The sequence below is a fragment of the Epinephelus fuscoguttatus genome, linkage group LG5, assembly GCF_011397635.1.
Source record: "Epinephelus fuscoguttatus linkage group LG5, E.fuscoguttatus.final_Chr_v1".
NCBI lineage: Eukaryota > Metazoa > Chordata > Actinopteri > Perciformes > Serranidae > Epinephelus > Epinephelus fuscoguttatus.
The window spans coordinates 25288415-25299594 of record NC_064756.1 but is presented as its reverse complement, the minus strand read 5'-3'; the positions used below and the strand labels follow the sequence as shown (position 1 = coordinate 25299594).

The 11180-nt window shown below is 40.0% G+C and overlaps 1 protein-coding gene across 4 annotated transcripts; it reads left to right on the top strand.

Moving 5' to 3' along the window:
- Positions 1-2817: 2817 nt before the first annotated feature.
- On the top strand, positions 2818-10966 carry LOC125889360 (succinate receptor 1-like). 4 transcript variants are annotated; one of them, XM_049577257.1, is made up of 3 exons: positions 2818-2862; positions 9168-9247; positions 9486-10966. In XM_049577257.1, the coding sequence occupies exons 2-3, from the start codon at positions 9245-9247 to the stop codon at positions 10434-10436; spliced, it is 954 nt and encodes a 317-aa protein (XP_049433214.1). In that variant the 5' UTR covers positions 2818-2862; positions 9168-9244; the 3' UTR covers positions 10437-10966. The 4 variants fall into 4 exon arrangements, with proteins under 4 accessions (XP_049433214.1, XP_049433215.1, XP_049433213.1 ...); XM_049577258.1 differs by lacking the exon at positions 2818-2862 and adding an exon at positions 6993-7678; XM_049577256.1 differs by lacking the exon at positions 2818-2862 and adding an exon at positions 6993-7779.
- Positions 10967-11180: the final 214 nt, after the last annotated feature.

The following is an 11180-nucleotide window of genomic DNA, read 5'->3' as shown; positions in this document are numbered from 1 at the left end:
CCTTGGTTATTTTTATTGTAATAAAATATATTCAATAGACTAAAAAAGCAAATGCTTTCACTCTAGTAAGTTACCAAAAGTGTCAATTGTATTTGAAATATTAATAATTTTTATAACAAAAAAATCAGTACTTGACATTTGTGTATTAACACAATATTGCCATGCAAAATATCGCTGTATGAATTCTTTCTCTACGCCATATTTTAAGGGCCTTTACTAACCACAAACTGCAATTTTGGAGAAAGAAATATCCCTGGAATTTAACTTGATGCCGAAGTCTGACAATTACATCCTTCGTTAGAGTTGAGTTTTATTTTCTTTCTGCTGTGGTGAGGAGAAAAGAGGAAAGGGGGCTTAATTTGACAGTGTCTTTGACAGATAAAACAGCATGAGCCTAACTGCTCCTCTCACTGAAGTGAAACTGTAAATTGGCCAAAAAGCAATAGCTATCGGTATATTTCCACAGCTAATGATCGCGTTTCAGCAGGACACAATGGCCACGCATGTTCGAAACATAAAAAACAAGGACTATGGGAGCTTTTAAGGACATTGTTTAAAACCAGTTTGCATAACCGGTCATGGCTGTGACCCCAATGAAGAGACGAGAGCAGGTGAAGCCCTCAATCTCGCCCCTGTCTGAACGTGCGGCTGCTCAAACAAACACTGGATGAATTATTGAAACACTCTCTGACTCCAGCCTACGAGAACATTTGAATTCGAAGTTTGGAAGAAAAATAAGAAGAGAGGATGTGTGAGAGAGGGAGAGAAAAGGTTGAAATGATCATAAAGGAAGATATGAGACAATGGGGGAGAGTAAAATAAAACAAAATAAATAAAAACTAAGAGCTGAAAAGAGGAGAAGAGATAGGTCATCTAGAGAGCACAGATAGTGCGGAGAGAACTTTATGCTGCATTTACAGCTTTTGGACATAACTCAACAGCCCTACCGTTATGCAGTAAAAAAGATGCAACCCCTCACTTTCTCTGCCTCCATCTCATGTGATACACACCAAACACCCCTAAGCCTCCGCTCTACATCAGCTCTGATCCAATTAACTCACTGTCAAATGTGAACCACGTTGATAATTAGTGCAGAGTTGTAGTGATAAAGCTGTAAGTGTGTCACCTTCAGAACTGGGACATTTTAAGCTACAGGAGCTAATGGGAACACTCACTCACAGCACAGGACACACACTCACTCGTATGTGTTAACATGACAGTCTGGTTAAAATAATACACAATAACTGCAGTCAGGACAAATCATTTACTCTTGTTCTCTCAGCATAATTGATTTTTGGTTCTTTTAGGTCACTTGTTTAGGTCGTTTCTCTCACTCGCACCTTCTGTGCACGCGCGCGTGTGTGTGTGCTTGCACGTCAGGGTAAATTTGGGACAAATAGCCCATCTGCGGAGGAGGGGAAGGAATGAGCACAAGTGAAACTAGCAGATACAGTCAATCGCCTTTTTATTTCTTCATTTCACACACAGTCATACACACACACACACACACACTCACACACACAATCGCAACTGATGAGGGCACTGTGACACACTGATTGACACAGCTCCACCCTCCACTAACTAGCCCATCACAAGCTCTGTCTCTGTTTCTCTTCTGACTCACTGTTCCTCATTCTGTTCCCTTTTTTCTGACTTCATTTCCATTCAGCTGGCAACAATTTAGGACCTGCTCTCCTGCATTGTCCCCCACTTACCGCTCAAATTGACGTATAACTGTCAAGCATGACATCAGTTAATTTGATCTCATTTGTTTTATTTTGTGTTTTATTTTCTTGCTACATAATGTCATCAGTGTAATTTTCCACAAACATAAGGTCGGACACTTGTGGAGTTTAGACCACTGTCTGAGCTTTGGGCTAATACTGCCCTCTGCTGGGTTGAATGTGTATCCCATGATGTGTGACAGGGCAGGAGCATGAAGTGCACTACTGGAATAAATGTGCTGTGTATGACATCCTTTTTGTGGTTGATCTCACTTGGATGAGGATTTTAATTTGCATAGTTCCATGGGCTCTCTCTCAGTAACAGGAGTAGGGACACTACTGTGTTTCCCGGTGACTGCATACAACTTTAAATGTATGGGAACACTTTCGAGGTAGTTAAGAGCAGTAGCTGTTGGGACTGTCTGCCATAATGCGTCACAAGACAGATCTGAGTGGTTGTGAGAGGTGTAACAAGAGATAAGAGCAGCAGAAACATCAGCAACACAAAGGTTTGCAGGTTTCCCTCTTGCCTTTATTTTTTCTCTTGTGAATTATTGTCTGATTTTACTTCTTTCGGACTCTGAGAATTGTTTAAATGAAACACAAAAACAAAATCCCTTTAGCTGAACTGGTCACAAATTGCAGACACATGAAACTGCTGATGATGGTGATGTGGTCACACTGTTTACGTGCACAGTGTACTGTATTGTCACTGTAGCTTACAATTCTGGAGAGTTACTTCAGTATTTTTCAACACGGACGATATGTTCCCACGGTTTCGTGTCTATGTATCTAATGGGAACAACACTTTTTGGCATGTTCACCCTGTTAATTTACACTCACTTAAAGTGGTTGTATTTGTCACTGACAGGCTCAGAGTGTTATTATAAGTGTCGGACAACATCATGGAAAGAATCCCTACTGAGGCTGACCTTTTTGTTAAAGAGTATAAATCCTTTTTGTTTAAACAGCCCCAAAATTGCTATTGGCAAACACATCAGATTCCATTTAAATGAACAGTAATTTAAGCGTGTTTAGAGTCAGCTTCACAGCTAACCGGGTGAATTAAGGGGTTTATTTCAGCCAAAGCAGAGCTGGGGATTGTTGGAGCCTGGACAGACGAACCAAGACGATTTTTGTAAGTTTTATTTTGTTTTTGTCGGCTTTGAATGAAGTTTTACAGTGAGAAAATAATGTTTATTGAAATGGACTCTGGTGGGTTTGGCAATAGCATTGTTTGGGGGCTGTTTCTGGCTAAACTAAAAAAGACCGTCTATCTCTGTAGGGATACTTCCCATAATGCTGTCAGTTGTTATAGTCATCTGAGCCTCTCAGTGATCAAAACAAGCACTCTTACTGGACGTACATTAGCAGCACAGAATTGCCTGTTGTTATTAAATTACAGCCTGTTTCGCTGCTGCCAGCTGTAAAGCTCCCAGTCAATACTGGACCAATTTAAAAGACCGTTGTCTCCATTCGTCAATTAGACACAAACATGGGAAAAAAGGGTCCAGGATGAAAAACACAAGAGTTACCCTTGAAGAATGGCTCAAACCTAGACATGTGCACACTTTGTGACTCTTTAGTTTTAAGTTAATTCACCCGCTGAAGTCTCGGCCTATTTGTCTGAAATAAGGTTATGAAGAAATATGGCACTTGTTGGTGTTAGAGGGGATGATGTATTGGCCAGAATCCAGACTCTCTCTGCAGGGCTAGGAATTATTGAAGGTCATATGAAGTCTATAAAAAATGTAAGGGAAGAGCAGTGTTTGGTGACTGGGAGCTTCAAATCCTGAGTGTCTTTCAGGTCCCTGGGCTCCTTGTGTTTTTCTCTTTTACCTCCAACATGAATACTGAGTAATGCTTTACTGACATATAAATACAATTAGCAACGGAGACTGGGTATGTGTGCAGCACTGATATGTTGTCTTTGTAGTCTGTCACTAGAGGGCACTCTTATTATATAAAATGCTAAAAACATGTGCATGGTGCTATATTAAAAAAATGATAAGGAATTATTGAACATATGATTAGATGATTTATCCAATTCAACCTATGGCGTCTTCCGTTCTCTCTAGCTGAAAGAAAAATGTGCTGATCTCTGCTTTAACAAAGTGAGGCAAGACGAGAGGAGGCAAACTTTATTTACATATCACACTGCAGGAAACCAGGAAATGTATTAAAGATTAAACATAAAACCAAAAGTTAGGCAAGTGAAGATGACACAACAAAATGTGTTGCGCCACATCTGTGTCCTCACATCAACCTGACTTTAAAGCACGTCTCAGGAACACTATACAGCCTGTCTGAACCACTGAGATCCTGCTGTCATGATCTGATAGAAGATACAGCCAGAACAGCACTGCCTGATGGTTGGAGAATTTTTTCGTAGTTGACATTGGACGAACATTTGTTTTGTGTAAGCTGGAGCAAGGTCATTTAACAATTCACAAATGATGACACATCCTTTATTAATCAAATAAACAAAAGGATACTTAAACATAAACCAACACAAGTCAGTATTAAAAATAAGACTTGTGTCATTGTCCCCCTGTTGGCCTCCACTTGAACAAAGCCTAACACTACTAACGCACAGGAATGCTGACGGATTACACTTGATCCCAGGGTAATATATCCAAACAAACCACTGTCAGTCCCGTGCTGGGTTTCTTAAGGACATGTCCACTGTGTTATACCTAGCTTATCGCGTCTGCAGGGGAAGGTAAAAAAAAAAAAAAAAAAAAAAAAAGAAGCCTTCCTTGACTTTGTCTCACATGTCTCTCAGCAGCAGGTCATGTGTTTTGCAAAGGTTGACCAACATCATAAGCATGTTGCCAAAATATACTGTAAGCTCCCTTTCAGAATCAACATCATCAAGATAAGGCTGTGTTCTGTAGAAGCACAGGAAAGGCCTTTGACACCATATTGAAAATGAAAGCTGTGGTATTGTTGTGTAACCTGCATGTGTTCCAAAGCAACAAGTTATATTTCCATTTCCATTGAATGCATTTTCTGGGCTCATGATAGCCATGATAATTGCTTTAAGACTCTTTCCTTATGTGCAAAGAGCATTTAAAGATTTCCCAGATGCTTTCAATCAGCATGTCAAATCTCAATTTTCAAATTAAAAGGCTTATAGGTTTAGATCTGTAGTTTAAAACAATGCACTGCTGTACCTCTGAGAAGTGGATGCATTACACATGGTCTAAATTTAATTAGGCCACCTTCTAAGTTTTATTGCAAAGCCAGAATACCGGAACATGTGGTTAGTTTGTGAAGATTAAACAGTTTGTCGTATATATTTTTTTCTTATTAGACCTGGATCTATAGCTCCATTTTTGCCGCCTATTTGAATATCTCTGTGTACATTTGAATGATATCACTGATCTTTTCGATGCTAAAGAATAAGATACTACTTAAGTAAGTGTAGATCACACTGCAGTCTGTGCTGACACTAAAATTAAAGTCTCTGTTAAAAGTCCAGTGTCTCGTCAGGTTGTAGAACTGAATACTTCTTCCATGTGCAAATCATGTACGAGAACTACGATGGCCAGCACATTCTCACTCTGACCTCGTCATATGTCGACATGTTCATGGACTTTCCACATCAAGATATGACGTACAGGGTACCCTGGGTGTATTGGTTGTTGACATTCTGGGATGCCATGTCAATTTCAGCCTGTTACATGCATTGTCTGTTTTCAAGATACACTTGCGTTTTAACAGGAAATGTACACTTTGCGTACAGTTTCTTTCAAAATAAATGCACTACATTGGTACAACACCGCAAATTGATTTTTTTTTTCCTTCAGCAACAAACACTCATAGTTACATCCTGCCTATACATGCACATGGTTTGGTTTAGGCAACAAACACACGTGGTTGGGTTTAGGAAAAAAAAAAAACAGGGTTTGGCTTTACAATCATATGGGAAGAAAACACCAGCCTCCAGGGTGAAAGTCAGTGTTTGTTGGACCCATCCACCACCACTCCCACCCACCCTACTTGGACTTTTGCTGCCTTAACTTTAATTGTTGTCCCGTCACATTTCGCCCTGACACCACCGGGCGCTGTGAAACAATAATGTTGACCGGCTGCGTTGACGGGAGCTAACGCTGGAAGTCACTGATGTAGCGCCTGCTTTCAGCGACTTCAAAGTGAGACCGAGTTGCAATGGCCAGTGTGAAAATGCGAAGCACCCATTTAGTGAACCTACTCTGCCAACAAGTTGTGATCAAGTTTTGGGGGTTATCCTCAAAAACACAGTGTTAATAATATGGGTCAATAAATCTTAGCTTGAATTGAGGTTAAAATGCATAAATACACAGGCCCTTTATAGTACCAGTGTTTGGTTTGTCCTTTAAAATCAACATGGTGGACCTGAGTATAATGTAAGACTCGTGCTAAGCTAATCCTAATACTGAATTGTAGCCTGTCTATATCATGCCCAACCTACCTCTCCCTGTTCTCCTTTTCCTTGGGTGTTCAGGCGAAATCTATCTATCTATCTATCTATTTTTAACCTACAGTGGCCCCAATATGCCGTCGTACAGTATCATTGTGAAAGATAATGAAGAAACTGTCCTGATTTGAAAGTGATCGCACATTTAATTGAAGATTATAACCAGAGAGGTCTTCCTTAACACATTATACATGTTAGAATATACTTACTGAAAACTTGAAGACTGGGAACTGTTTAGTAGTGAATTGTGAAGTTAGACCTTTTAACCATTTTTCACCTTTCTTTAAGCCCAAGTATTTTTCGGGCAGGCCTGAAATCAGTGATGCAATGGCGCCAACATTATCATAACCCTGTCCCAAAAACTAACATTATAGTGCTTAGCATCAGTGTCGTCTGTTTAGCGCCTGTGTGTGAGCTGCAAGTTTGCTACATTCCACAAGCTCTCTCAGCTCTTTCAGTTTGATATTTACATGATAAACAACACTGTTAAATGCCACAATCATATAAACAAGGAAAACAGCCATCACAGGCATACTTCTCAGTCTTTCAGCCCGCACTGGCTACTCGACCCAGCACTGCACACTGCTGTGGGTGTGTGGTTTGTGCTAACATTAGCTACTGTTAGCCGCTGAGCTAGAGTCTGACACTGCTCAGCGGCTCACTTGTTCTTCAGCTCAAGTTGTGTGTATGTTACTGTGCTAGTGAGTGAGCTGCTGACAAGAGGCTGTCGCTTTGTCGAAGATTTTGAATTCTAATTTTAAATAGTTTGCAATTTTTGAAACATTCACATGTGGCCGGGTTCATAACACATTTTTCTATAGTGTGACAAACTCAGAACGCATATTTATTTTTGCTTTTACTGCAACCAAAAGAGGAAGTAAACGTGTTGGTGTGAACTGACTAAAATAAAAGGGTTCACAGAAAGTACCGAGGACACGAATGAATTGCTAGTTCACAGGAGATCAAGTGATTAAGTCATTAGTTTATTATTTTGTGGACACTGTGATCATCGCACACAGGATGTCCAAATAGAGACAACAAAGCAATTTTTTTAAACATTCAAATATGGCTGGGTTTATAACACATTTTTCTATAGTGTGACAAGCTCACCGTATTTATTTTTGCTTTTACTGCAACCGAAACAGGAAGCAAACGCGTTAGTAGGAATTGACTGAAATAAAAAGGGGACTTTAAAGATTAAGTCACTAGTTCATTATCTTATTTTGTGGACACTGTGATCATTGCACACAGGATGTCCAAACAGGGACAAGAAAGAGTACATAGACACTACATAGTCAGACTCCAGACCAGTCATTGTTGTCGAGGGCAGTGCATTGCGAAAAACCATTTTGTTTGTTGGTCTGTTTTTAAAAACAACTACGTTTTTCTTTTGAAATACCAACAGAAAAAGAGAAGTCCAGCCTGATATGAGTGCTTGAACAACAAGCCACAACAAGTCGTGAGGAAGGCTTTGAAAGGTTGTGCTCTTTTGGTCAGTATCAGCTGCAACAACCAAATTTTCTTTTTGCATATTTTTGCAGTGTAGTTTTCCATTTTTGCTTGAGACCAGAAATATTCAGCTTTTCTGAGACTGTAAGTACAACTTTAGAATATAGTTTGGAAACAAAATTGATGATTTTACTTATTCACCATTTAATTTCACATTTTAACTGCTTACTGCTGTTTGCACATTAATAGCTCTGGAAACTACCTTCATAGCAGTGTTAGAGTTTCAGTCAAAGTGTCCTCGGTGATGTAAAACGTTGTACAATAAGGATCACCTTATCTGCTTGTTGATTTAAGTGTTGCACTCTTTGATGCCATTATTACTTTGGTAGCACAGTTGAATGTAAGGTGTTTCACTGACAGTGCAACAAATGAACGGTTCAATTTATTGGCAATTGATCCAGTTGATCCAGTAAATGGTGATAGCATATCTGAATATGAATATTGTCCAGTATCAAAACACCAGTCCTACATTGGGTATAAGTTACGCTTTAACAGACAATCAAACATTTATGTTGTTAGTTTTTGCAGTGTCACTGCTGTTAGTACCCTCATCAGCATTAGCTCCTGGACTTTGTTTGCTTATCGCTGTTCTGTATCGCTAGTACTCAAGATTGGTCTTGGTCTCAAGTCCTCGCTTTGAAAGTCTTTGCTTAAGACTGAGACAAAACCACAAATGCAAAGATATCACTAAAGGAGTGTTGAATAAAGACGGTCAAGTTGATTTCAGCTCCTAAGTGTTCGTATTTGTTTGCTCAAAGATAACGAAGTAAATTTCCCATGCATGACATTCACCTCTGCAATGCTATTGGATTGTTTTATTGTGACATTTGTCATGGCACACTTGTACAAACACACATATAAACATCATGGCAATAAAAGAGCTGAACGAAGAGCAATCATCCTTTGTTTTCTGCGGGCGAATTTACGGGAACGTGGATGATTCGGATCAATTTGAAGAGTGTCTGTGGGTTGTGTGTTCCACATTTTATTGTTGGTGTGTCACACAGTGTGGGCCTCGCACATGTCTAATTTTGACTTGATCGATTCATTCTGGTCTTGGTCATGACTTGAGAGTCTTAAATGTTCAAGTGGAGCACTCTTCTTCTTGAGATTGAATGGAACCATAGCCTTTTGTTCAAGGATTAATGCAAAACTTTTGAATAACTACTGGAGCAGCTGACATCAGATTAAATTTGGTTGTTAAGTTAAAATGTTTTCCAGACATCCAACTTGTTAAATAGCATTTTGATGAGAAGAAAAATGCCCAGCCGTATCAGCTTAAATACTGGATTGCCAGGTAACCAGACAAAGCATGGCCGTGTGGTTATTATTTAACCTATAAAGTCTACTTGTTTGGTTTATATTATCTTTTCATTTTTAATATGCAAATGTCACTCAGAGTGCCTGTGTTTTATCAGCCATGTCATATAAAGGCACCAGTACCCTCAGAGCTCAGTGTTTACTGTTTCCAGTATACAGATAGTGGCTGCACCTGCTCATAGTCGCACTCCCTGCTCACGTTACCAGCAACTACTGCAACAACTACAGCATGGTAAGTCTTGGTTTACTGACACATGGAATATTTATGCTGTGCTGAATATGTTTTGCTCTGAATCTAAAATGATTGAATCTGTTATTAAAAGTTGTCCTCAGAGTTCACAATTCCAAGTCATTAGACTGTTTCTATGATTACTTACCCCTTCGTTTCCTCTTTCCTCTCCCTCTTACTTCCCTCCCTTCCCCCTCATCTGTCCTCCCTTCTCTGTTTTCTCCTATCCTCTCCTCTCCAGGTGCTCAACTGCACAGAGATTGATGATGTGCTGGAGAGGTACTACCTGTCACCCTTTTATGGCATCGAGTTCTGCATTGGTTTCCTTGGCAACCTTTTGGTTGTACTTGGTTACATATTTTGTTTGCCAGAGTGGCAGAGCTGCAATATTTACCTCTTCAGCCTGGCGGTCTCTGACCTCATTTTCCTCTGCACACTGCCACGCCTCTCCTACCTGTATGCAAATGACCAATCAGAGACCAGTTCCACTGCTTGCATTATCAACCGCTACGTACTGCATGTCAATCTTTACTCTTCCATCCTGTTTATGGTCTGGCTTAGCATGGACCGCTTCCTGCTCATAAAACATCCAACACGGAACCACTGTCTGCTGAGGAACCGGACAGCCCTGATTGTGACAGGGCTGAGCTGGGTAGCTGTCAACGTGGAAATAGCTCCTATGATATCACTGATGGTCCATGATCTAAAGAGCAGGAACTGGAGTCGCTGCAAGGATTTTGGCAGTCTGGAAGGAGACATCAGTGTATTGGGCTACAGCCTCGGGCTAACCCTGACTGGTTACATTCTCCCTCTGCTTGGACTTTGTGGTTTCTCCTACCAAATTGCACACCTGCTGCGCATCCAGGAAAGGGCTGTACAGCGCAGGAACACATCGTTCAAGCGTCCTCTTAAGGTTGTTGCATCGGCTGCAGTCATGTTTCTGGTTCTATACACCCCCTACCATGTGCTGAGAAATGTCAGAGTAGCATCTCGGCAGCCCTGGGCAGGGCTGCAGCCGTGTACAATGATGTACATAGAGGGCTTGTACATCATAACCCGACCTTTGGCCTTCTTACACAGTGTCATCAACCCTGTCTTCTACTTCCTCATGGGTGACAAGTTCAGAGAAATCCTGTTGGCTAAGGTTAGAATGCTGCTTAGAAAGAATGAGCGGCAAAGAGAGCCAGCTTGACAAAAGTCAGTGCAGGGTCCCTATATGTGAAGCACACATCTACATAGCACATCCAAACATGTGAATGAGCTCCATCTTTACGTGTTTTTTATTTAATGTTTTGAGCTTACCTGTATTCATGTTATTTTTTCATAATTGCCATCCTTAAACATACTGTCAAACTGTAGCATTATTAATATTGAAAGACATCTTTGGTGTCAGCGGAACATATTTGTCATGCTCTTATCTATAAGATATGAGGATACTTTGTGGCAGTGACCATATTCACACAGATTACAAGATTATAAGTGATAGAAACATGTCAAGATATCCATAAAGAGGCAAAGTTATCTTTTCATGTTGACAAGGTAAAGTCACGTAAAGCCAGAGCCTGTTGCTATTTTTACAATAACCTTTTGTTAAAGCATCAGTATGTATGCGTAGATAGGTTGCTGTTATTTGTTGAAAAAGCAGTTATTTATATCTGTTGTCAGATAAACTGGAGGCTCATGTCTTGTCATTTGTATCACTGTTTCTGGGATGTTTGTGTATTTCAGTCAGCATTGTGCTGTATTACATTTGAATATAATAAAATATAACTTAACTAATAATAGTTGGCTGCTAATTCAATTTTCTGAGGAAGATGGATTGAGGAGTTTCTTTTATCTATGTCACTTCTATGTTTCATTATCTCTAAAGTCCCTCCCAGAACACATTTTAAATACTTATACTAATCATTTTATTAAACATGGTTTTACCACATAA